General features: G+C 43.4%; 1 protein-coding gene across 1 annotated transcript in view; it reads left to right on the forward strand.

Moving 5' to 3' along the window:
- The window catches only part of CUZD1 (CUB and zona pellucida like domains 1), a 42,081-nt gene extending 25,526 nt beyond the window's left edge, over positions 1-16,555 (forward strand). Inside the window, exons 6-9 of the mRNA XM_040361328.1 lie at positions 323-495; positions 8,511-8,893; positions 12,663-12,928; positions 16,159-16,555. Of these exons, the coding sequence (XP_040217262.1) occupies positions 323-495; positions 8,511-8,893; positions 12,663-12,928; positions 16,159-16,301 (965 nt within the window). The 3' untranslated portion in view covers positions 16,302-16,555. The remainder of the gene's footprint in view (positions 1-322; positions 496-8,510; positions 8,894-12,662; positions 12,929-16,158) is intronic.
- The last annotated feature ends 11,394 nt before the right edge of the window (positions 16,556-27,949 follow it).

Genomic DNA, 27,949 nt, shown 5'->3' on the forward strand with positions numbered 1-27,949 from the left:
TTACTGCAAAGACAGGAAGGGGAAGTGATGATTTATAGGGTTACTGATCAGGTGACTGGTCCCAGGGTGGAGCCAACATCCAAACTCAAGGAGCAGAACATAAGGATACTATCTTACTGTAAAGCAAGTTCCCTGGTGGTTCAGGCTAAAGGAAACTGTCCACAGCACACCAGGTCCCCGGATCAAATCCTGGACACAGTGTGACAAGATGAGAATCATGGTAAATGTAGTTCCATAACATTTGGGGTGCCAAGGTTCGCCATTACTGTCCTAGGTTCTTTGTCTAAAATTCATTGTTTCTTTCACCTTTTCTTATGTCTAGGCTCATTGTCTTGCTCTGGAGACTCGATGAAAGTTATTCTCGATCCAGTTTACATTACTTCATTGGGATACAATGCAAATGAGCTGACATTGATTGATAAAGCGTGTGCTCCTAATTCTGACAATCCTATTGTTTTTGACATCCCCTACACAAGCTGTGGTACAGTTAAAAAGGTAGGTGTTCAACACGCTAACCTTTCCTGAGAATAAGAAAAAACACTGACATTGCTTTGTTGAACTGCACATGAAGGCAAGTAAAACTAATTAGTGAGTAACCAATGCTGTCTGGTAAACATTGTTACCCTGAAGTATGGTCACCCTCCCTTAGCCATGTAGGCATACTGTATATCATAGCAGAGATAGGTTGATAATTAGAGTATGTGCATTCATTTACAAATCTTTAGACAAGCAAAGCTGTACCTTTAATACGAGGTGTGTCTAAAAAGTTTGGTGAATGATCCGATATCTCAACGGCAACATGGGCCAGGGCCACATGCATGCACATGGCTATCCGGAGACACGTCGAGAAGCGCCCCCTAGCGTGGAGTACATGTGGCCATTAGAGTAAATCAGCTGCGGCGGGCAGTTGAACGTAGTCAGTGGGAGAGGTAGGGTCACAGTGCAATGGAGCAATAAGTAAACATGAAGTTCTGCTACAAATTGGGGAATTGGTGCAAGTCTACGGGATGGAAGCCGTGAGCAGAAAATGTGTTTACGATTCAAACCAGAAGGAAACAACTGAGAATGAGTCACGCTCGGGTTGGCCATCGACAAGCAGAACCTCAGAAGCGATTGAGCGGGTGCGCCAAATGCTTGCACGAGATCAGCGACTGACTCCACAATTGATGGCAAGGACACAGTGCGCACCATCGCCCACGAAGATTTGGGTAAGTGGAAGATCTGTTCCCGGTTTGTGCCACAAAAGCTGACAGACAAACAGAAAGCAAAACTAATGGAAACCTCCTTGGCCAGAGTTGCACAGGGCTGGACAGTTAATGTTGCTGCAGGATAACGCTCACTGTGCGATCCGTGTGCGCCAATTCTTGCCTCAGCCTGGCGTACCTGTTCTCGATCATCCACCGTACTTCTCTGATCTGGCACCCGCTGACTTCTTTCTGTTTCCCCACCTGAAGAGCATCAATAAGAATGTGTGACAGTGGTTCTACGATCGACCCCTAAAGAGGCCTTTGCTGATGATTTCCAGAAGCTTTATGAATGTTGCTGTGACGAACCCAGGACTATGTCCGCCGTCAATGCTTCCTTTGTCCAGAACCAGCACTATCCAAGACTCTTTAACCCACCCAGTCACCAGACTACCCCAGTCTTGGGCCCGGTACACACGAGCAAACATGTACGATGAAACCGGTCCGTCGGACCGTTTTCACCGTACATGCCTGCCAGAGGGCTTCTGTACGATGGTACAGAAGTCCGCGCGTAAACAATACGCGGGGCGTGTCCACGTCGTCGCCGCGACGATGACGCGGAGACGTGGGCGGGCCTGCCATTTAAAGGCTTCCACGCATGCGTCGAAGTCATTCGACGCATGCGAGGGACGGCGGGCGCTCGGACATGTACGGTAGGTCTGTACTGACGACCGTACATGTCCGAGCGGGCAGGATTCCATCGGACGGTTTTAAAACACGTCCAGGAATATTTGCCCGCTGGGAAAAGGCCCGGCGGGCAAATGTTTGCTGGAATTCGGCCCGCTCGCGGCTACACACGACCGAACATGTATGCTGAAACTGGTCCGCGGACCAGTTTCAGCATACATGTTTGGTCGTGTGTACGGGGCCTTGGAGTACATCAGGAATAGCCTTTTATTTGAGATCTCACACAAATATATACACAAAGATGACAATACAAACTGTAACCAGAAACCTAATTAACATGAGCTAATTATCAAATTCTTTAGACAGCCTAGGTGACTCAGAGGCATGACTCTGATGCCGCGTACACACGGTCGTTTTTCGGCATGAAAAAAAAAGAAATTTTTCAGCATGTCCAAAAAACGAAGTTTTTTCAACTTCATCATTAAAACCGATGTTGCCCACACACCATCGTTTTTAAAAAATGATGAACAAAGCGCGGTGACGTACAACACGTACGACGGCACTCTGAAGGGGAAGTTCTATTCGCCTTTGGGCTGCTTTTAGCTGATTCCGTGTTAGTAAAAGACGATTCACGCTTTTTTGTCTGTTACAGCGTGATGAATGTGCTTACTCCATTATGAACGGTAGTTTTACCAGAACGAGCGCTCCCATCTCATAGCTCGCTTCTGGGCATGTGCGGGTTTAAAACGTCGTTTTAGCCCACAATCATTTTTGACAACCCAAAAAACGACATTTTAAAAAACGACATTAAAAAATGCAGCATGTTCGGGGAAAAAAATTGTCGTTTTTCAGAAGCTGAAAAACGATGTGAAGCCCACACACAATGATTTTAAATGACGTTTTTAAAAATGTCATTTTTTTTCATGCCGAAAAACGACCGTGTGTACGCGGCATTAGAACAGACTTGCCGTCTTTTAGCTCAGAAGATACAATCAACATAATCATAAATAGAAACACAGAAAACCTTCACACAATAGCAGAGTTAATCAACACAAACAACAATGGGTTAGAGACACATGACCGGGATTAGCGGCGGTAAAAAGTCCACCGGGAATCCCGGGGGGGAAAACCGAGAACCCGCTCAGTAACTTTCCCTGTGTACACACCAGAGGTTTTCCTGTCGGGAAAACTGCGGTGAGAGCTTTAGCCTAGGTTCACACTGCTGCGAATTCAAAATCGCGGTAAAATGGGCGATTTTACCGCGATTTCGGCCGCAATTTAATGTAAATCACGGCCCAAAATTGCAAAAAGTAGTACAGGAACTACTTTTTGAAATCGCAGATGCGGCGTCGCACTGATTAGGACAGTGCCATTGCCGACAATTGCCGCCGATTTGAGATGCGATTTGACATGTCAAATCGCATCTCAAATCGTACCCAGTGTGAACCAGGGCTTAGCGGAGAATCCCGGCCGTGTGTATGCTCCACCGCAGTGTTTCCCATAGAGAAACTGCCGGGAAAAAGACCGCCGGGAATCGCGGTAGGAAAATAGAGAACGTGTTCTCTTTTTTCCCCACCGCGATTCACGGCAGTTTTCCTACCTGGAAAACTGCAATTTAGCATACACACGGCCGTTTTTCATGGCGAAAAACTGTCATGCAAGTTTTCCTGCCGGGAAAACCGGTCGTGTGTACAAGCATTAGAGCCCACACTAGCCCCATTTACAACAAACACATTATAGCAGACAACAGACAGACAGGTGGCTGGAGTTGATGGCATTAGCATCTTCTATGAGCCCCAACATTATGAAGCCATCACTATATTATGGCATATACAGAAGTTTATAATGAGTTTGGAAATGCTCGCCCCCTCCCTTAGGACTACATCCCTGCGGATGTGTTCACAGTCTCTCCCAGCAGGGATGTAGTCCCAAGGGAGGGGGCAAGCACGCTGACTAACCCCCAGCTAGAATGGCTCGTATGATGGGGCAAGCTTACTGAGGAGGAACAGGAAGTGAGAAATTCTAACAAAAAAAAAAAACAATTCTAAGGGAAATCGAAGGAAAAGGTAAGTGAACCAACAATCCACTAGCTTAAAGGAACCTATTTAGAAAATAAAAAACAAACCTTTACATCCCCTTTAAGCATTCCATCATGGCATACTTTCAGAATGGATCATATGACGCTACACTACACTCCAAATATACCAGAAATGTATCCATGGTAGTATCAGTGTTAATTTTGTTAGCAAATTTTGATTTAGTTTTAGTCATAGTCTTAGGACTAAATTGGCATTTTAGTTTTAGTCTCATTTTAGTCTTCTGCAATTGTTTTAGTCGTATTTAGTCGACTAAATCTCCAGTACATTTCAGTCAACTAACATTTCCAGTACATTTTAGTCGACTAAAACTAGTCATCTAAAATCTAATGGGTGTAATTAAATTGTAATGCATTAGTTAATATTACTCTACAATTTCCAAACTCATTATAGACTGCTCAAGTGAAATCTCTAAGGCCCCATACTCACGAGCAAACATGTCTGCTGAAACTGGCCCGCAGGCCAGTTTCAGCAGACATGTTTGGTCGTGTGTGGGCGCGAGCGGGCCGAATTCCAGCAAACATTTGCCCGCCGGGCCTTTTCCCAGCAGACAAATATTCCTGGACTTGTTTTAAAACAGTCCGCTGGAATTCAGCCCGCTCGGACATGTACGGTCGTCAGTACAGACCTACCGTACATGTCCAGGCGCCCGCCGTCCCTCGCATGCGTCGAATGACTTCGACGCATGCGTGGAAGCATTTTAAAGGCGGGCCGCCCACGTCGCCGCGTCATTGTCGCGGCGACACCGCGTCATCGACGCGGCGACACCGCGGACACGCCCCGCGTATTGTTTACGCGCGGACTTCTGTACGATGGTGTGTACAACCATCGTACAGAAGCCCTCTGGCAGACATGTATGGTGGAAACGGTCCGACGGACCGCTTTCACCATACATGTTTGTCCGTGTGTACCCGGCCTAATAGGTTATTATTTATGGTATTGAGGTATGAACATGCACTACAGACCAGTGTTCATTTTGAAGTCACATTTCAATTTAGTTTAATTCCGCGTACACACGACCATTTTTAATGGTCTAGAAAAAACAACGTTTTTTTTCAACCCGATTATTGTTAAAGTGGATGTAAACCCAAAACATATATTTTTTTTTTAATGTCACAATGTAGAGTATAAGATTTCCTATCTGTGCCCAGTCTTGCCACACAGAGTTAATCCAGCTCTGAGCAATCCTCTTTAATCCTCTTTTATTGTTCAGTGAATTACAACAGACTTCCAGATAATGTGAAAAGGGGGAGATACTGCGCTAATCTAAATATCAAGTGAGCAGCCACACAAGCAATATGACAAAAATTGAAAATAAAATGGTGGAACGGTATGCAGCGCTAAAAATTCTTATAAAGAACAAATTATGCATCAATGTGATGATAACACAATAACCTGTGAATGAGTGTCCATTTAAAACAACCAGCACAAAAAGAAAAACACAAAGAAAAAAGTCCATCAATATGGGGTGTATGACCACATCCTCATCTTTGGAAGAACTTTCTGCACGGTAGAATCGAAAATAGATGGAATACTCTTACCAGATGTCGTGGATCTGCTTGTCAGCGACAACAGATCACAAAGGCATGTAAGGGATCGGCTCGGCTCTGCTCGGCTGGATGTTGGTATAGTGGTAAACTCACCACGGGGTATCCTGTTGGGTGGCTGTAGGCCTGGACTGGAACCTCACCGTAGGTGTACTCGCTCCAACTCTAATCCGTGGACAGGAACCAAGGGTCCGATTCTTTAAACGCCAAATGGTGGTGCAAACAGTGGTGTCCACTGGTGCAAGGTGCACACTGGTATGGAGCTTTTGAAAAAACTTTGTATCCAGGCAAGTCATGCAGGGAAGAGAAAGAAAACAATGCTCCGGATGGTGCAGGTAAAAGAGGATAGGTTTTATTGAAGTAAAACCAATGACATAAAAGTGATCACTTCGGTAAAAAATTGAATAAAAGCAATATGGGGTGCAGGTATAGCAAGCACCCCATATTGCTTTTATTCAATTTTTTACTGAAGTGATCACTTTTATGTCATTGGTTTTACTTCAATAAAACCTATCCTCTTTTACCTGCACCATCCGGAGCATTGTTTTCTTTCTCTTCCCTGCATGACTTGCCTGGATACAAAGTTTTTTCAAAAGCTCCATACCAGTGTGCACCTTGCACCAGTGGACACCACTGTTTGCACCACCATTTGGCGTTTAAAGAATCGGACCCTTGGTTCCTGTCCACGGATTAGAGTTGGAGCGAGTACACCTACGGTGAGGTTCCAGTCCAGGCCTACAGCCACCCAACAGGATACCCCGTGGTGAGTTTACCACTATACCAACATCCAGCCGAGCAGAGCCGAGCCGATCCCTTACATGCCTTTGTGATCTGTTGTCGCTGACAAGCAGATCCACGACATCTGGTAAGAGCATTCCATCTATTTTCGATTCTACCGTGCAGAAAGTTCTTCCAAAGATGAGGATGTGGTCATACACCCCATATTGATGGACTTTTTTCTTTGTGTTTTTCTTTTTGTGCTGGTTGTTTTAAATGGACACTCATTCACAGGTTATTGTGTTATCATCACATTGATGCATAATTTGTTCTTTATAAGAATTTTTAGCGCTGCATACCGTTCCACCAGACTTCCAGATAAAACCAAAGTCCTTGCTTCTGAAAAAAAGTGCACAATTCACATCCCCTCCCCTGTGTTTTGATGAAATGTTTTCAAAATATGGGGTGAGTCACAGTTCAGTGCCATGAGAAAATGCAACAGCCATCAGAATATACATAGAGCTGGAGGGAAGAGGGGAGGGGGATGTGAATTGAGCACTTTTTACGGAAGCTGTGTATGTCTGCAAGCAGTGCACGAGATATGTAAATAACCTGTCACTCAAGCAAGGACTTTGGTTTTTATCTGGAAGTCTGTTTTATTTCCCTGAACAATAAAAGAGGATTGCTCAGAGCTGGATTAACTCTGTGTGGCAAGACTGGGCACAGATGATAGGAAATCTTATTCTCTACATTGTGACATCAAAAAAATAAATACAAATTTTGGGGTTTACATCCACTTTAAGCCGGCCTTGCATACATACGATCATGAAAAAAAAATGCTCTAGCAAAGCGTGGTGACGTATAACACGTGCAACGGCACTATAATAGGGAAGTACCATTCGGCTGATTTTGTGTTAGTAAAACTTTTGTGAGAGACGATTCGCGCTTTTCAGTCTGTTACAGCGTGACGAATGTGCTATCTCCATTCCGAACGCTAGTTTTACCAGAACAAGCGCTCCCATCTCATAACTAGACAACGTTAAAAACAACGTGAAAATTTAGAGCATGTTCTAAATTTTTAATGCCCATTTTTTAAGTCGTGAAAAATGCTCTGGAGCCCACACACGATCGTTTTAAATGACATTAAAAAAAAAAAATTTTTACATTCCGAAAAACGGTCGTGTGTACGCGGCGTGATGAATGTGCTATCTCCATTACGAATGCTAGTTTTACCAGGACGAGCGCTCCCATCTCATAACTTGCTTCTGAGCATGGGCGGATTTTTCACGTCGTTAAAGCCTACACACGACCATTTTTTCTGACGTTAAAAACGACAACGTTAAAAAACGACGTGAAAATTTAGAGCATGTTCCAAATTTTTTAATGCCCATTTTTTAGATCGTGAAAAATGCTCTGGAGCCCACACACGGCCGTTTTTAATGACATTAAAAAATGTTTTTATTTTTTACATCCTGAAAAACGGTCGTGTGTACGCGGCATATGTCTTAAGCCGTGTACACACGATCGGGCTTTTGCCCGGCCAAACGAACATCGGAATTCCGTCAGAAAAAACACGTTCTCTATCTAAACTCCGATGGAATTCCGCGAAATATCGAATGGAATTAGTCCGATGGGGCTTACACACGGTCGGAATTTTCGATGGAAAATGTCCCGTGTGTACAGGGCTTAAGTCTTTTGACTAAAATGCCATTTTAGTTTGAGTCCCATTTTAGTCATCTCATGCCGCGTACACACAACCGTTTTTCATGACGAGAAAAATGCCATTTTTAAAATTGGTTGTGAAAAACGGTTGTGTGTAGGCTCCAGAGCATTTTTCTCGATGAGAAAAATGGCCTTTAAAAATTTAGAACCTGCTCTATTTTTTCTCGTGTGTACGCCTTAAAGAGGGGGAAAAAAACGTGCATGCTCAGAAGCAAGTTCTGAGACAGGGAAATTAGCATAAGCAGCCCAAAGGGTGGCGTCATTCGAATGGCAATTCCCCTTTATAGTGCCGTCGTACGTGTTGTACGTCACCGCGCTTCGCTAGAGCATTTTTTTTTTCACGATCATGTGTAGGCAAGGCAGGCTTGAGAGGAATCACGTCGAGAAAATCTTTTTTTTTTCAATGACATGAATAAGGTCGTGTGTACGCGTCATTGGTTGTTTTAGTTGACTAAAATAGAATTAATTTAGTCGACTAAAATGTTTTAGTCGTTTTTGTTTACGAAATTAACACAGGGTAGCATCTGCTTAAAGTCATTCTTTTCTTTTAATAACAGGTGAAGGATCATACAATTTACTACACAAACACCATCTTTGCAAGCACGGTTGGCACGATCACGAGACGTAGACAGCTGCAGGTCATTGTCACCTGTGAGCTGGAGAAAGACTCCATTGCTGAGATTATGTACGTGACCGAGGATGACATAATCCAAGAACAGACGGAGTTTGGAAAGTATGATGTTAGTCTGGCCTTCTACCCAACAGAGGACTTCATCACGCCGGTGCAGGAGTCTCCATATTTCATTGAACTTAGTGAGTCTGTGTTCCTCCAAGCTACAGTCCAGTCTTCAGATGCTAACCTCAAGGTGTTTGTAGACACCTGCTTTGCCTCTCCACAAGCTGATTTCCAGTCACCGAATTACGATCTCATCAGACGAGGGTAAGTAGATGATACCAATTTGGACATATTTAATTTATTTATTTTTTTCCTGGGGAGGGTTTGTCTCTCTCTAAATACAGTCCTGCTCAAAAGTTTAAGGCCATCTGAAAAATGGCAAAAAATCATATTTTACATTGTTGGATCTTAACAAGGTTCCAAGTAGAGCTTCAACATGCAACACGAAGAAATGAGAGTGAGACAAAACATGTTTTGAGCATTCAATTAAAGCGGGAGTTCACCCATACAGTTTTTTTTACCCTTAGATTGATGCTCGTTTTGTCTAGGGGAATCGGCTAGTTGTTTTAAAATCCGAGCAGTACTTACCGTTGTAGAGAGCGATCTTCTCCGTCGCTTCCGGGTAGGGTCTTCGGGACTGGGCGTACCTTCTTGATTGACAGTCTTCCGACAGGCTTCCGACGGTCGCATCCATCGCGTCACGAGTAGCCGAAAGAAGCCGAATGTCGGTGCGGCTCTATACTGCGCCTGCGCACCGATGTTCGGCTACTTTTGGAAAATCGTGACGCGATGGATGTGACCGTCGGAAGCCTTTCAGAAGACTGTCAATCAAAATAGGAACGCCCAGTCCCGCAGCCCATACCCGGAAGCGGCGGAGAAGATAGCTCTCTAAAAAGGTAAGTACAGCTTTGATTTTAAATAAACTAGCCGATTCCCCTAGACAAAATGAGCCTCAATCTAAGGGTAAAAATAGCAATTTCCGGGTGAACCTCCACTTTGATTGAAAATAACAAATAAACTGAAACAGGCCATTTTTCAGCTGATCCAAATTTTAGGACCACATGCTTTTAAAAGGCCAAATCTGTGCAAAGATGTGGATTCATTGTAATTTTCTGTCAGGTAGTCACACGTTGTGATGGCAAAGGCAAAACAACTCTCCCTTTTTGAACGTGGTCGGGTTGCTGAACTGCATAAGCAGGGTCTCTCATCAAGACACTGGACGATCCTCGACCCAAATTAAGGCCCTTACTGGTGCTGACTGCAGCCCCATAACCATCAGACGGCATCTGAGACTGAAGGGCTTCAAAAACAAAAAAACGTCTTCAAAAACCTCGTCTCCTTGAACGCCACAGAACTGCTCGTTTGGACTTTGCAAGAGAGCACCAAACATGGGACATTCAAAGGTGGAAGAAAGTTTTATTCTCTAATGTGAAAAAGTGTAACCTTGATGGTCCTGATGGTTTTCAACGTTACTGGCATGACAAGCAGATCCCACCTGAGATGTTTTCTACGCGCCATAGTGGAGGGGGCGCCATAATGGTCTGGGGTGCTTTTTCCTTCAGTGGAACAATGGAACTTCAGGAAGTGCAGGGGCGTCAAACGTCCGCTGGCTATGTCCAGATGTTGCAGAGAGCATTCCTCATGACTGAGGGCCCTCGTCTGTGTGGTAACGACACAGGACAACGCTACAGTACACAATGCCCGCAGGACAAGGGACTTCTTCCAGGAGAAGAACATCACTCTTTTGGCCCATCCTGCGTGTTCCCCTGATCTAAATCAAATTGAGAACCTTTGGGGATGGATGGAAAGGGAAGTTTACAAAAATGGACAACAGTTCCAGACAGTAGATGGCCTTCGTGCGGCTGTCTTCACCACTTGGAGAAATGTTCCCCCTCACCTCATGGAAACGCGAGGCATCAAGCATGCCGAAACACATTTTTGAAGTGATCAACAATAACGGAGGAGCTACTCATTACTGAGTTCATGTTTGGAAGTTGGATTTCTGTTTTGGGGGGGTTTAGGATTTTTTTGGAGGTGTGGTCCTAAACTTTTGATCAACTGAAAAACAGCCTGTTTCAGTTTATTCATTGTTTTCATTACATTGAATGCTCAAAAAATGTTTTGTCTCACTCTCATTTCTTCTTGTTGCATGTTGAAGCTCTACTTGGAACCTTGTTAAGATCCAACAATGTAAAATATGATTTTTTGCCATTTTTCAAGTGGTCTTAAACTTTTGATCAGGACTGTATAAGATAGTTGACCGACATCCAAAAGTTTGGAAAAAAGAAGACGACTAGCAGCCAGCAGCAGAGAGCAGGTTACTACTACCATGCATGTTATTCAAAAAACAAAACAAAAAACAGATCAGGCTCAACCATCGCCTTTAACCACTTCCCTACCGCACGCCGTAATATGACGTCGTTGACTTTTATGCCCCTTTCACACTGAGGAGTTTTTCAGGCGGTACAGCGCTAAAAATAGCGCCTAAATACCGCCTGAAAAACTCCTGCCCAGCCTTCTCAATGTGAAAGCCGGAGGGCTTTCACACTGAGGTGATGCCCTGGCAGGAGAGAAAAAAATCTCCTGCAAGCAGCATCTTTGGAGCGGTGAGAGGAGCAGCGTGTATACCGCTCCTTCACCGCTCCTTCTCTTTTAAAACAATGGGAAACCGTGGTAATACCTCCCGCAATGCGCCTCTGCAGGGTTAATACCGCACCGCTAGCGGCCGAATCCTGCGGCAATTCCGACGGTATAGCGCTGCTATTTTTAGCGGCGCTATACCGCCACCGCGCCTCCCGCCACAGTGGGAAAGAGGCCTTAGGGCAGGATATCTGAATGATGCCTGCAGCTACAGATATCATTAGATTTCAGGCGGCGATTTTGCGCACGATAAGAACCATCAAAGCGGCAGTTCCGCCGCTTGATCGTTTTTACAGGCGACGGGAGTGTGCCCAGAGAAGGAATCGGCCGCTCACCGGATGACGGCCATAGAGATTTCCGGTGACCAGATGTCATCTCTATGACCGTCGGAGGCTCGGGCGTGACGTCATAACGCCCAGGATGTAAACAAAGCCGCGATCGCGGCTGTCAGCATGAGATTGGTGAATTTTTATCTTTTCACGATCTCATGCTTTCCAGCCTGCAGGAGAGATGTGGGGTCTTATTACTTATAACCATTTCCCAAAATTTGAATAAAAAAGAATAGTTTAGAATATAATAGAAAATAAAAAAATAGAACAGAATAGAAAATAATAAAATAGAATAGAATAAAACAACAGAATAGAATAAAATAGAAGAGTGTAACTATCTTCTGAAATTTGAATTTGAATAGAATAGAATAGACAAAAGATTTACTAGAAAAGAACAGAATAGAGAAAAAACTATAGAATAGAAGGAATTAAACAATATAACCATCTTCCGGAATTTGAATAGAAAAGAGTAGAATAGAAAGAATATAACCATTTCCCAAAAATTGAATTGAAAAGAATAGATTAGAATATAATAGAAAACAAAATAATAGAATAGAATAGAACAGAATAAATCAATAGAATATAATAAAATAGAAGCGTGTAACCCTCTTCTGAAATTCGAATTTGAATAGAAAAAATAGACTAGAAAATAAAATAATAGAAAAGAACAGAATAGAAAAAAACAATAGAATAGAATAGAAAGAATTAAACAAAATAACCATCTTCTGAAATTCTAATTTGAATAGAATAGAAAAGAAAATAATAGAATAGAAAAGAGTAGAATAGAAAGAATATAATCATCTTCCAAAATTTGAATTTCGAATAGAATAAATTAGATTTTGAATGGAATTAGATTTTCTAATTTAAATTGATGATCATTTTTTGGATTCGGTCTAAGTTCAATTCGATCAAATTTGGAAAATTCTAATCCATTCGAATAAATAAATGTATGTGAATAACGAATGGAAACAAAAGAAATATTTCCGTTCTATTCGCTATACAAGCCCGATATTAATGTTAGGAATGGAGATCTTACAGTATATGGTGTTCCTCTCTCTCACCAGATGTGTGAAGGACAACACTTACCATAACTACCCGTCTGGCAGTGGCCATGCCAGGTTCAGCTTCAGCGCCTTCAAATTCCTGAACAGCCACACCTCCGTCTACCTCCAGTGCCAGTTGGTGATCTGTGATAGTAGTGACGCCGGATCCCGCTGCCAACAGGGATGTGTCACCCGCGAGCGCAGAGATCTGGGATCCAAAGTGTGGAAAACCAACGCGGTACTGGGACCCCTTCGTCTGAAACGCCACAGTGAACCCGAGGCGGCAGGTTAGATCGTCACTTATCATTTCCATGTCATGAATGAGTGTTGTGCTAAGAAATACGACTGAGGTGGAAATGGCTCTCGTTATCCACAGATACTGTTCTATGGGAGAAATACGTGACTTTTGTTAAATTCTTGTATTTTATAACGTTTTGTATTTGTTAAAATGTGCAAGAAGAATCCTGTTTTCTTTGAACATTATGAAATGAGAAGAGACATTTTCGGACATTGGCAAAATTATCAAAACATAAGACAAATTTTGAGCTTTTATTATTATATAGTAATTTCAATGTTTTTTTGTTTGAGTGTTTATTATTATTATTATTATAATTATTAATAAAAATAATAATAATAAACACCCAAACAAAAAACAATTAATTACTATTACTATATAATAAGAAAAACATGATTCTTTATTATTTGTATTATTATTATTATTATTATTATTATTATTATTACTACTATTATTATTATTATTATTATTATTATTATTATTATTAATAATAATAATAATCTTATTTTTCTTAATATATACTTATATAGTAATAGTAATTAATTGTTTTTGTTTGGGTTTGGGTGTTTATTATTATAATTAATAATAATAATAATAATAAACACCCAAACAAAAAACAATTAAGTATTATTACTATATAATAAGAAAAACATGATTCTTTATTATTATTATTATTATTATTATTATTATTACTACTATTATTATTATTATTATTATTATTATTATTAATAAGAATCCTATTTTTCTTAATATATACTTATATAGTAATAGTAATTAATTGTTTTTGTTTGGGTTTGGGTGTTTATTATTATAATTAATAATAATAATAATAATAATAATAATAATAATAATAATAATAAACACCCAAACAAAAAAACAATTCATTACTTTTACTATATAATAAGAAAAACAGGATTCTTTATTATTATCATTATTATTATTTATATTATTATTATTATTATTATTATTATTATTAAGAATCCTGCTTTTCTTATTATATAGTAATAGTAATTCATTGTTTTTTGTTTGGGTTTGGGTGATTATTATTATTATTATTATTATTATTAATTAATAATTTTCCCCCCACAAATAGAGCTTTCTTTTGGTGGTATTTGATCGCCTCTGCGGTTTTTATTTTTTGCGCTATAAACAAAAAAGAGCGACAATTTTGAAAAAAATACAATATTTTTTACTTGTTGCTATAATAAATATCCCAATTTAAAAAAAAACACATTTTTTTTCTCAGTTTAGGCCGATACGCATTCTTCTACATATTTTTGGTAAAAAAAAAAAAAACGCAATAAGCGACTGGTTTGCGCAAAAGTTATAGCGCCTACAAAATAGGGGACAGAATTATTATTTTTTATTATTTTTTTTTTTACTAGAAATGGCGGCGATCTGCGATTTTTATTGGGACTGCGACGTTATGGCGGACACATCGGACACTTTTGACACATTTTTGGCGCCATTCACATTTATACTGCGATAAATATGCACTAATTACAGTATAAATGTGACTGGCATTGAAGGGTTTATCACTAGGGGGTGAGGAAGGGGTTAAATGTATTCTCTGCATAGTGTTCTAACTGTAGGTGGAGGGGGGGTGACTGGGGGGGGGGAGGTGACCGATCTGTGTCTCTATGTACAAGGGACACAGATCGGTCTCCTCTCCAGAGACAGCACCGCTGTCTCTGTGTAAAACGGCAATGAGAGATGATCTCATATGTTTACATATGAGATCATCTCTCATTGGCCGCACAGATCGCATCGCAAACGGCCACTCTGATTGGCCTTTCGCGGCGATCTGTAATTGGCTGTGTCCAAGGGACACGGCCAACACAGAGTTTCCCCGCTGCGCGCTCTGGAGCGCGCACAGGGAACGCCCAAAGGGGCGGACGTCTATTGACGTCCTGTTGGATTTTGGGATCTGCGCTGTAGCCGTCATTCGACTATAGCGCGGGTCCCAGGAGGTTAATAGGAAGTCCCGTCTCCTGGGCCGGCATTGGACCAGTGTTCTGTCTATCATAGAAGGCGGTCCAGGAGGCGGGACTTTGTATTAAAGAGGCCGCCAAGTAAACAGGAGGTTCTCGCTGTATGTAATCTGACGGAGCTCATCCTGCCCCCCTTCCTGAGATGGGCATTGATCAGGCTGCATTCATGGCAATGAGGAGACTGCAGATGGGCATTAATCAAGATGCATTGATGAGCATTTGTAAGGCTACAGATGGGCATTGAATTAAGCTGCATTGATGGGCAATGACGAGGCTGCAGATGGGCATTGATCAGGCTGCATTGATGGGCAATGGCGAGGCTGCAGATGGGCATTGATCAGGCTGCATTGATGGGCACTGACCCTTATTTTGCTTCAAAGTTCTTTATTTAAAATTTAAGGGGCAGATTCACAGAGATCGGCGTATCTCTGTGCGGGCGTAACGTATCTCATTTACGTTACGCCGCCGCAAGTTTTTCAGGCAAGTGCTTTATTCACAAAGCACTTGCCTGTAAAGTTGCGGCGGCGTAGCGTAAATCACCTGGCGGAATTCAAACTTGGCGGGTAGGGGGCGTGTTTCATTTAAATGAAGCGCGTCCCCGCGCCGAACGAACTGCGCATGCGCCGTCCCTAAAATTTCCCAGCATGCATTGCTCTAAATGACGTCGCAAGGACGTCATTGGTTTCGATGTGAACGTAAATGGCGTCCAGCCCCATTCTTGGACGACTTACGCAAACTACGTAACTTTTCAAATTTTGACGCGTGAACGACGGCCATACTCAACATTGGCTGCGCCTCATATAGCAGGGGTAACTGTACGCCGGGAAAAGCCTAACGTAAACGTCGTAACTTTACTGCGTCGGCCGCGGGTACGTTCGGGAATTCGCTTATCTAGCTAATTTGCATACTCGACGGGGAAATCGACGGAAGCGCCACCTAGCGGGAAAAAAAAATTGTAGTTAAGATCCATGGCGTAAGAGACTTACGCCTGTCGGATCTAATGGATATCTATGTGTAACTGATTCTAAGAATTAGTCGTATAGATACGACGGCCCAGATTAGGACTTACGACGGCGTACTTGGCGCTGCGCCGTCGTAAGCCCTTTGAGAATCTGGTCCTAAGTTTTTTTCCTGAAACTTCTCTCTTAAGATGAAGGTGCGTGTTATACGCCTGTGCGTGTTATATGCCGATAAATACGGTATGTTAATTCTGGAAATCTCCTTTCCTCAGGTTCTGTCAGCGAGAAGACTGAAGAGGTGAAGACAGGCCAGAGCAGCTTGTATGTGTTGGGCATCTCTGTACTGGTAGTCAATGCCCTCATTTTGGCATTTGTGGTGCTCAGGTACACCCGGAGAGATACCACAGGTTACTGATACCAGGCAGTGGCCTCACGCTAACTGGTGACTCTGTATACACCTCTGTATACACCCAGTGCGCAACATTCTACCTGGACCTAAATATTCGCAGAAGATAAAAAGCAAGATATGAACATGTTACCATACATATTAAACATTTACCTCTATTTTGGTTCCAATATGAACGTCCTACAGAACAACTATCGTTACCAGTTGGAATAGTTCATTATCTTGTTTAATTCAATAAAACAACACCATGTTTAACCTGCCAATATGCAAACTGTAACCTACATTTTGTATCGTGATAAAATAAGTCTTTGGGGCCAGATTCACAGACAAATACGTTGCGCAGCGGCGGCGTAACGTATCCCATTTACGTTACACCGCCGCAAGTTTACAGCGTAAGTGCCTGATTCACAAAGCACTTACCTGTAAACTTGCAGCGGTGTAACGTAAATCCACTCGGCGCAAGCCCGCCTAATTCAAATGGGGCGGGCACCATTTAAATTAGGCGCGTTCCCGCGCCGAACGTACTGCGCATGCTCCGTCCGTCAAATTACCCGACGTGCATTGCGCTAAATGACGTCGCAAGGACGTCATTGGTTTCGACGTTAACGTAAATGGCGTCCAGCGCCATTCACGGACGACTTACGCGAACGACGTGAATTTTAAAATTTCGACGCGGGAACGATGGCCATACTTAACATTGGCTATGCCACCTAGAGGGCAGCCTTAGTTTTACGCGGCGTATCTCGACGGAAACTACTTAAATTTAGAGCGACGGGTAAAGCGTACGTTCGTGAATCACCGTAACTAGTCATTTGCATATTCTACGCCGACCGCAATGGAATCGCCACCTAGCGGCCGGCCTAGAATTGCAGCCTAAGATCCGACGGTGTAAGTCAATTACACCTGTCGGATCTTAGGGCTATCTATGCGTAACTGATTCTATGAATCAGCCGCATAGATACGATGGGCGGATCACAGAGATACGACGGCGTATCAGGAGATACGACGGCATATCAGGAGATACGCCGTCGTATCTCTTTTGTGAATCTGGCCCTTGGTTTATTGTTGCAAATCCATCGCACTGTAGAAACCTACAGCAACCAATGTGATCTGACTTCAGTAAAGGGAAACCCGATTGGTTGTTTCGGTTTCCAAACTAGAAATAATGCTGGGTTCACACTTGTGCAGGGATGGACTGGCCATTGGGACTACAGGGAGTTTCCCGGTGGGCCGATGGCTCAGTGGGCCGGCTTCAGTGACAGCGGCCTGGGAGTTTCTCACTTCTGCCTAATCTTGTCCCATGAAGGAGGGGGGGGGGGCACCAAACTGATTCTTTGCCCCGGGAGAAATAATGTCTAGCTTCCCCACTGGTACTGCCTTTAAGAGTACCAGTACCAGCCGTTCTACTCTAAAAAAGTAAAACAGCTAGTGGCCAGGGGACCAACCCAAGGACTGCAGGCTGCCTCCCTCCCTTTGCTGCCTTGCCACTGGTGATGAGAATGACGACCCCTCTGGTAGTCTCATCTCTGGCTTCACGTTCATTAATAGGGCATGGTGAGATTAGGACATGCTTTAGCACCTCCAGAAAGTGTTACAGCTCTGCCAAATCCAAACAGACTTGGCCATAGCAGGGGGCTGCAGACAAATCCAGATGCCTAGGAGCTTTCAAAAATAAAAAACTATATATATATTTTTTTATTATTATTATAAACATCACAATCTGACCAATTCTCAGCACCCTATCCCCCACCAGCTTGCATCACCCCCAGACCACTTCATACGTCCAGCTGGCAGACATCACTTGGACCCTTATCTGCCCAACATCACTCCCTGGTCACCCCACAGGCTGCCATTTAAATAAATCCTTCCCCATTCTACCACTGTAATATTCTCCACACTCCTATCCTCTACATACTGGAGGGAATACACTGGGCTGGATCTGAGGGCACAGAAGGGATAGAAGAACTACAGAGGGAGGGTACTGCAAGAGAGGACTGACATAGAGGGGAGATGAGACTGGAGAAGGATGAAATGGGATGGAGGATGAGGACATTTGATGGAGGAGAAGGACATGGGATGGCGAAGATCGGACTGCAGAAGGAGGGTCATGTGGGATGGAGGAAATGGGACTGCAGTAGCAGGAGGACATGGGATGGAGGAGATGGGAATGGAGAAGGAAGAGGATGGAGGAGATTGGTCTGTAGTAGCAGGAGGACATGGGATGAAGGAGATGGGAATGGAGAAGGAAGAGGATGGAGGAGATTGGTCTGTAGTAGCAGGAGGACATGGGATGAAGGAGATGGGAATGGAGAAGGAAGAGGATGGAGAAGTTGGAACTGGAGGAGGACATGGGATGGAGGAGCTGGGACTGGAGAAAGAAGGCATGGGATGGCGAAAATAGGACTGCAGAAGGAGGAGATGGGACTGGAGAAGGAAGAGGACATGGGATGGAGGAGGCGGACATGGAATGGGGAAGATAGGACTGGAAAAGGAAGAGGACATGGGATGGAGGAGGAGGACATGATATGGGGGAGATGGGACTGGATAAGGAAGAGGACATGGGATGGAGAAGGAGGACATGGTATGGGAGAGATGGGACTGGTGAAGGAAGAGGACATGGGATGGAGGAGGAGGACATGGGATTGGGGAGATGGGACTGTAAGACAGTAAGAGGAGCATATAGGATGGAAAATGAGGAGGGCATGGAATGGTGGATTTGGTAGTGGAGGAGGAAGAGGACATGGGATGGAGGAGATGGGAATGGAGAAGGAAGAGGACATGAGATGGGGAATGAGATGGGAATGGAGTAGGAAGAGGATGGAGGAGATTGGTCTGTAGTAGCAGGAGGATATGGGATGGAGGAGATGGGAATGGAGAAGGAAGAGGATGGAGAAGTTGGAACTGGAGGAGGACATGGGACGGAGGAGCTGGGACTGGAGAAAGAAGGCATTGGATGGTGAAAATGGGACTGCAGAAGGAGGAGATGGGACTGGAGAAGGAAGAGGACATGGGATGGAGTAGGAGGACATGGAATGGGGGAGAGGGGACTGGTGAAGGAAGAGGACATGGGATGGAGGAGGAGGACATGGAATGGGGAAGATGGGACTGGTGAAGGAAGAGGACATGGGATGGAGGAGGAGGACATGGTATGGGGGAGATGGGACTGGTGAAGAAAGAGGACATGGGATGGAGGAGGAGGACATGGTATGGGGGAGATGGGACTGGTGAAGGAAGAGGACATGGGATGGAGGAGGTGGACATGGGATGGGAGAGATGGGACTGGATAAGGAAGAGGACATGGGATGGAGGAGGAGGACATGGGATGGGGGAGATGGGACTGTAAGAGGAGCATATAGGATGGAAAATGAGGAGGGCATGGAATGGTGGATATGGTAGTGGAGGAGGAACTGGACATGGGATGGAGGATATATTAGGTTGTAAGAGTATTAAAATAAAAATGGGTGCACTGAAGGACTTGGTGGGATGGCCAGTGGGTGGATTTGGTGGGACAGCCAGTGGGTGGGCCTTGAGGAATGTTTGTGGTCAGGCCCGGGGGAACCCAGACCTAAAGCTGTGTAAGGGGCACCAAAAAATTCTGATAGCTACCCTGCTAGGGCCAATTAAGACAGGAGCAAATTAACCTACAAGCATGTCTTTGGAGTGTGAAAGGAAACTGGAGTACCCAGAGGAAAGCCACATAGACACGGGGAGAACATGCAAACTAAAGACTGGTTGTGCCGTGGTTGGGATTCGAAATGACAAACTCAGTGCTGCCAGGCAATAGTGTTAATTCGTCTGCGACACAAGTACCAGTACCATAGGTGTGCACAGCCTATTGCATTAGGGTGTGCACCCCAAAGCCCAAACACACACTACCGATCGCTCACGGTGTTCATTTAGAAAGGGAAGGGGTCGGTAAATTACATATTTATTGGCCCCTTCCCCACTCCTAAAACATCCCAGGAGCAACAGCCGATAGAAGAGGAGGGAAGCTGCCAATGCTGCGGGGGGAAAGATGGGAGCCAGGGCAGTAGAGGAAATCTGTGCTGCATAGGGTGATTAGGGTGTGCCTGGGCACACCTGGCAAACCCTGTTCGCACGCCTATGACCAGTACCTTTGGACCAAATGTTACATTTAAAGAAGAATTCTCACTATTTTTACATTGAGTTCCTAAGAGGACAAAGAAGATGTAGTAAGTGCCCTGTAATACCAAAGGGGCACCTACCAGTGCATGGCAGCCTGACATTGCAGCTAGCACGGAAACAAATGTTTTGCCCCAGACAAGCACTGGGAAGACACAAAAAATAAAAATTGGTCAGAGGTGCTCAGACAATGGCAGAACTCAGTCCCTAATATATAAATCCAAAAAGAAACTAGGTTGAAATTTGAGGAATTGTGCCACAATGAAGTGATTACACAATTAGTAAAAAAGTATACATTTCATTCCATAGAAAGTGTAAAATTCAACAACATAGACACTATTAGCCGGATTCAGAAAGGACTTACGCCAACGTATCTTCTGATACGCCGCGTAAGTCCACGGATGTGCCGTCGTATCTTTGCGCCTTATTCAGCAAACAAGATACGCCTGAATTTTGGCTTGATCCGACCGACGTAAGTCTCCTACGCGGTCGTATCTTGGGCGCATATTTACGCTGGCCGCAAGGGGCGCTTCCATTGATTTACACGTTGAATATGCTAATGACTGAGATATGCCGATTCACAAACGTACTTGCGCCCGTCGCTGTAATCTACGCCGTTTACGTAAGGCGTAAAGTTATTCCACCTAAGCAGGTGGAAGTCATGTTAGGGTATGGACGACGGAACAGCCGTCGTATTTTACGTAGTTTACGTAAGTCGTACGTGACTGGGGCTAGGCGTAGGTTACGTTCATGTCGTAGGCATTGAGCCGGCGTATCTTAGGGAGTAAATTCGACGTGATTCTGAGCATGCGGGCGCATGCGCCGTTCGTTCGGCCATTCATTTACATGGGGTCACGCTTCATTTTAATAGATCACGCCCACTACCTCCCTACTTTGAATTAGGCGGGCTAACGCAGGCCAATTTACGTTACGCTGGCGCAACGTAGGGGGCGAGTGCTTTGTGAATACTGCTCTTGCCTCTCAAAGTTACGTTGGCGTAGCGAATATGAGATGCGCTACGCCGGCACAAAGATGCGCCGCTATACCTAAATCCGGCTATAAAAATATATATATATAAAAAAAGCACACTATACATGCATTATGTGAGGGAAATATATATGCTATATACATTCAAGTTGAAGCATTTATGAGCTGAAGAATCTACGCGTTTTGTGGAGCAACGTCCATTTCATCAGGAGAAAGCCAAAGCATGTTTGCATCTGTCAATAAAAACATATTAAAATTGAAATGACAAAATTCATGAGTGGTTCACAAGCCAAACGGCCATGCTTACTTACATATATATAAGTGAAAAAATCAATGCACATCATGGTGTCCCCCCCTAGGTAAAAGAATTCATAGGTCACCCTAACATGAATGAGACACCAAGGGGGAATAAACTCTTTCTGGGAACTGGTAGGAGGGCAGGTACAGGGCCAGGGCATAACATAAGACAGGAGCATGAGAACCTGAAAAGCAAATGAGGGGTATCGTGGGGAAAATAGTGCACAACATACTGATGTTGCACTAGATCGGTGGTTCTCAACCTCAGTCTTCAAGTACCCCCAACAGGCCATGTTTTCAGGTTTTCCTTTACTTTACACAGTTGCTTAATAGGGATGAGCTGAACTGTCGGGTCTTGGCAATATACATAAAACTCATCGAAAAAAATGGCAAGGATTCCCCCCCAGTCCAGGCCCTTTATTTATTTATTTATTTATTTATTAAAATTCTTAAAAGTACAAAAAAGTACAAAACGCAGTCAGTTACCCGTAGGCCTCGATGCGCCGAGAACAACAATACAGCAACAACCAAAAAAACACACACAGGCAGCGGAACAGATCAAATTTAAAATAGTAGCAGATCAAAGAACTATAAAAACCTATGTAATTCCATAGGCTAGACTGAAAAGCTCAGTTTTTAAAAGCTTCCTGAACTTAAAAAGATCATTCTCAAGCCTTAATTTTAGAGGCAGGGAGTTCCAAAACTGTGCTCCCTGGACCGCACTCGTCCTCCCTCCGCATTTTTTCTTACGAAATTTAGGAATCACCAAAGTTTCCAAATTAGCCGACCTTAAGGTACGGTTGGGCACATACTTGGTGAATTTTTGCTGCAGGTACACTGGCCCCTTGCCATGGGTAGCCCTGTGCACCATGCATCCAGTCTTAAACAGAACCCGTTCCTTCACGGGTAGCCAATGCAGGGCTCTCAGCGATGGCGTGATGTGGTCACGACGACCAACACCCGTGAGTAGCCTCGCAGCGGCATTCTGAATAAGCTGTAATTTGTGCATGATGTTATTAGGTAAACCCAGGTACAAAGCATTACAATAATTTAGGTCTTTAGGTCTGGTATGAATATTAAGGGGAACCCCAAACCAAAAATGTAAAAACAAATTGCGTGGGGTCCCTCCAAAATCCATATCAGGCCCTTCAGGTCTGGTATGGATATTAAGGGGAACCCTGTGCCAAATAAAAAAAAAATGGTGTAGGGTCCCCCCAAAATCCATACCAGACCCTTCAGGTCTGGTATGGATTTTAAGGGGAACCCTGTGCCAAAATTAAAAAGAAATGAACCGTACCAGGCCACATGCCCTCAACATGGGGGAATGGGTGCTTTGGGGCGGGGGGGGGGGCTCTGTGCCCCTTACCTGAAATCTCCTTGCCCCATGTTGATGGGGACAATGGCCTCATCCCCACAACCCTTGCCCGGTGGTTGTGGGGTCTGCGGCAGAGGGCTTATCATATTTTGGAAGCCCCCTAACAAGGGGACCCCAAGATCCCGCCCCCCCCATGTGAATTGGTAAGGGATACATTGTACCCCCATCATTTCACAAAAAAAGTGTCAAAAATAGTAAAAAAGACAAGAGACAGCTTGGGACAAGTGCTTTATTAAAACATTTCTTCTATTCCACCTCGAACATTGGGCTCATCCCTACTGCTTAAAATCAATATCAATGACATGGTATTGATAAGAGCCATTTTATTCAAAAGAAATTCTCAAAACATGGCCTGTTGGGGGTACCTGAGGACTGAGGTTGATAAATACTGCACTAGATAAATAAGTGTGCTAGAAAAAACATGCAAAGAAAAAAAAAGCACTGGCAAGAGACTTCTCACCTCCCTGTACATTCTTCATGTTAGTGCTTACCTCAGGCAAGTACCCGGAGTCAGATGCAAGGCGCTACAAAGCAAAGCAGCCGTCTCCTTGCTAGCTGTGGTGTCGGCGCGGCCATGTGTGTACTAAGGGAGAAGGGACAAAGTACTACATGCACCATCAGGAACAGAAGAACATACAAGAACATAGCTCCCAACTGTCCCTGATTTGGAGGGACTGTCCCTGATTGAGAGCAATGTCCCTCTGTCCCTCTTTCCTCCTCATTTGTCCCTCATTTTGGTCTGATCTATATAGTTGTATATAGGGTTGTCCCGATGCCACTTTTTTGAGACCGAGTACAAGTACCGATACTTTTTTTCCAAGTACTCGCCGATACCGAATACCGATAATTTTTTTAATGTCATGTGACAGTGGCGGTATTTTTTTTATATTTGTTTTACTATTTTTTTTTACCATTTCTTTTGTTTGTTTTTTTTGAGGGGGGGGGTGAATTGTCAGTGTGTTTTTTTTTTATTATTATTTTTTAAAAAAATTATATTTATTGCAATTTTTTTTTTTATTAGCCCTGTTGGGGGTATTTGGTGAGATATCAGGGGTCTTAAAAGACCTCTGAAATCTCCCCTTTAAGACAGAGAAAGGGACTAAGGACACAGATTCCCCAGTCCCTTTCTCTGCAGCCTCAGCTGAAATGAATGGAGGGAAGCTCCTCTCCATTCATAAACTGAAGCATCGTAAAAAGAACCAACTCACATATGATAGCATGTAGTTGCCATCATCCCATAGTACTACAAATATATCGAAAATACCTCATGAAGTGGGATTGTATAGGCAACGAATAAAATTTTCAAAAATATATATGAAAAAATAACAATTTATTACAAAAATAGTTACAACATGTACAAAAATATCTCGAGCATTATAGGAATATACATAGTACAAAAACAAAACATGGATGATGCAGATACTGTCCGGCATACGGTACCATCACCATAAGGGAGGTAAAGTTGTAGCTGAAAGGCCGACGCGTTTCGAATGCTACGCATCCTTCATCAAGGCATAAAACAAGTATTGCATCTAGAGTAGAGCAAAAAATATTTTAAATACATTCACATTAAATCATTGTATTCTCTCCATTGAAGTGCAAAAGCACATACACATCCTCTTCCTCGAGTAGGGAAAAGGCATAATTCACAATGAAGAGGACTCACCTATTGCTTAAAAAGCTCCACGCCCAGGAGTGTGGGGCAGAAGGCCCCCGGGTGTTCAGGGACGCCGGTGTCTCCTATGGCAGGTTGCACCATAATTGGGAGAGCAGCCTGAACGAATGTTCCAAAAATTTAATGCAATTGCTGCAAAAGGAATACAGATTGCAACTACAGGTCCTTGATAAAGAAATTGAATTAATATACATGCGCCTTACACCTTTAAAAACTATGGAAGAGTATACAGGACAGGAAAACAAACTTAAAGAACATTTAGAAAATTTCAGCAAACAGATTCTTATTAAAAAAGAAAAGAAATACTGGAGAGATAAGAATGCCTTCTGTGAAGGAAGGGCATACAAATGGAATAAAGATAAAAATAAAAAATTTAGTAACAAAAATTCCAAAAAACCCAATGTTCAATCAAATGACTATCTGTCTGATGTACCTTCGAATTCTTCCTCATCAGCCTCCTCACATACCAGTCGGACATCGGCCAAGAGAAAGGGCCCCTTCTCTAAACATGGGACAGAAGGAGAAGTCCAAACTAGCAAAAAAGTACAAACTAGCAAAAAACCCATCACGGATTCCCAGGTGTCATTTTCACAAAATGAAAGGGGAGCTAGCTTGACAAGGAGAGCCTCGGGTGGAAACTCCAGGGGGTCTCCCTCAAATAGAGGTAAACTTTTCTCCCGGAAAGATATGGGGGCAATTTCAAAGACTTCACGCACCCCCCTAGATAATTTTTTGGAGAAGAAGGGGGTGTCCTCAACGCCCCCACTCTTTCAAACACAGATGACCATGGATCTGGCGGTGGAGATACCGCCAGAGGAGAATATAATAATATCATAAACCTATCCTCCCATACTTTAACAACAGTAGAGCAGGAAGTTTTATGTTTGGGACTCTCCTTCTGCCCCACTAATAACACTGATTCATTTGAGACGATTAAGGATATCAACCTATTTGCACGGAGACTCTTTTATAAAGGTCTCTACTACAAACATAAAAAACAAGAAGAGGAAGTGGCCCCAAACCTCAAAGCGGCTGATTTCAGAGCCTTAAGAGACTTAAATCTCCTCTTACAGGAGAATGCCTCACTTGGTGACGCATGGGAAGAAGATCTAAATGAGGAAGCGGATGAGGAAATCGAAGAAGGCAATTTTTTCAAAATCAGGAAATTCAAAAGGAAATCTAACAAATTTCCTGTCCTGAGTTTGAATCCAGCAATTTCTTTATTTGTGAAACAAGTTTCCAAAGAATTGGAAACCTTAAAAAAGGACACAAACCATAGAAATCTGACCATTGAGCAGCAACATGCACTTAAAACCCTAAAAAATAGCCCAAATCTGATCATTAAAGCATCAGATAAAGGCGGTAATGTAGTTCTGATGAACAATATAGACTATGAGAAAATGTGCCTAAAAATATTAAACAATAAACAATGTTATAGGAAAATCACAGCAGCAACTGTGGACAGGTTCAATGGAGAATTTTATGAGCTCGTTGATAGTTTTTACAACAATGGCAGCATCATCAAAGATGTCTGGGACTTTATTAGAACACAGCACCCACGACAACCGACTATGTATTCTCTACCAAAGGTGCACAAAAACTTGCAAGACCCGCCGGGACGTCCAATCATATCTGGCAATGGATCAATTTCGGAATGTGTTAGTCAAGTAATTGACCAATACCTCCGACCCCATGTACTTGACCTACCATCCTATACTAAGGATACAATTCATCTTCTGCAGGTGTTGGAGGATTTAACCATACCTCCAGATGCTATCCTAGTAACTATAGATGTAGAATCACTCTACAATAGTATTCCGCACCAACTGGGCTTAGAAGCCATCAAGCGGGTACTCAAACAAAGACCAACCACAGATTGGAAGTTTAATCATTTCATTTTGACTATGCTGGATTTCATCCTCCAGCATAACACTTTTCTTTTCCAGGGCTCCCACTACCTCCAGGTACAGGGTGTTGCTATGGGGACGTGCTGTGCACCCTCATATGCAAACCTGTACCTGGGGGAGTGGGAGCGGGAATTTTTGTTGGGTGAAAGTGCGTCTATGTGCGCTGCTAACATTCTTGTTTGGCAGCGCTACATAGACGACATTTTTATTGTTTGGGACGGTCTGGAGAATGAACTTCAAGAGATGTTGAGGCTGATGAACATCAACAGCTTCAATCTTTTTTTTACCATGTCATACAACGACAAGGAGGTCAGCTTTTTGGACATACGTATCTTTAAAGAATTGGATGGTGCACTTGGCACATCCTTATTCAGAAAGGAAACCGCGGGAAACACTCTGCTTCACGCGGAGAGTTTTCATCCGGAAGTACTTAAGAAATCTATCCCATATAGTCAGTTCCTTCGGCTTAGGAGGAACTGCTCCACGGATTTTGACTTTCAAAGGGAAAGCGACCTGCTAACTGAACGCCTCTTGATAAGAGGCTACACAAAAACCAGCCTAAAGAAGGCTTTCAACAGAGTGAGAGATACAAATAGACGATCTCTCATCTTTAAACCCAAAAATACCAGTAAGAAGGAAGAATCCAACACTAGGGTTATCATAAATTTCTCCAATGAACATCAAAAAATCCGAAAGACGATCTCCAAGTTCTGGCCTATCCTGACAGAAGACCCTATTTTAAAGAATCTAATCACAAACCAGCCACAAATAACTTTTAAGAAAGCACCCTCCTTGGGTACACTTTTGGTCAAAAGTGAGTACAAGGGTATAAACAAAAAGGATCCTTGCAAAACATTTGGCACCTACCCCTGCGGGACGTGTGCTCAATGTCCCGTCATAGGGAGGAGAACCACACTGACACTGCCAAATGGGGATACCTTCTCCCTGAAACATTTTGCAAATTGCAGAACACGGGGAGTGGTATACCTCATGCAGTGTCAGTGTGGTTCTTTCTATGTGGGTAAAACCAAACAGGAACTACACAAGCGAATAGAGAAACATATGCATTCTATGCGCATTTGTAATCTCTATCTCCCATTGGGTCGACATATAGCCAAGCATCACGGCTATCATATGCCTAACCTAAATTTCACTGTGTTGGACCGCATTCACATTCCCCTACGGGGGGGTGATTGGAACAAAACTCTACTGCAGCGCGAAATGCGTTGGATTAGATATTTAAAGGCTACTACACCTCCCGGCCTCAACGAAA

Source organism: Rana temporaria, chromosome 8, assembly GCF_905171775.1.
Source record: "Rana temporaria chromosome 8, aRanTem1.1, whole genome shotgun sequence".
NCBI lineage: Eukaryota > Metazoa > Chordata > Amphibia > Anura > Ranidae > Rana > Rana temporaria.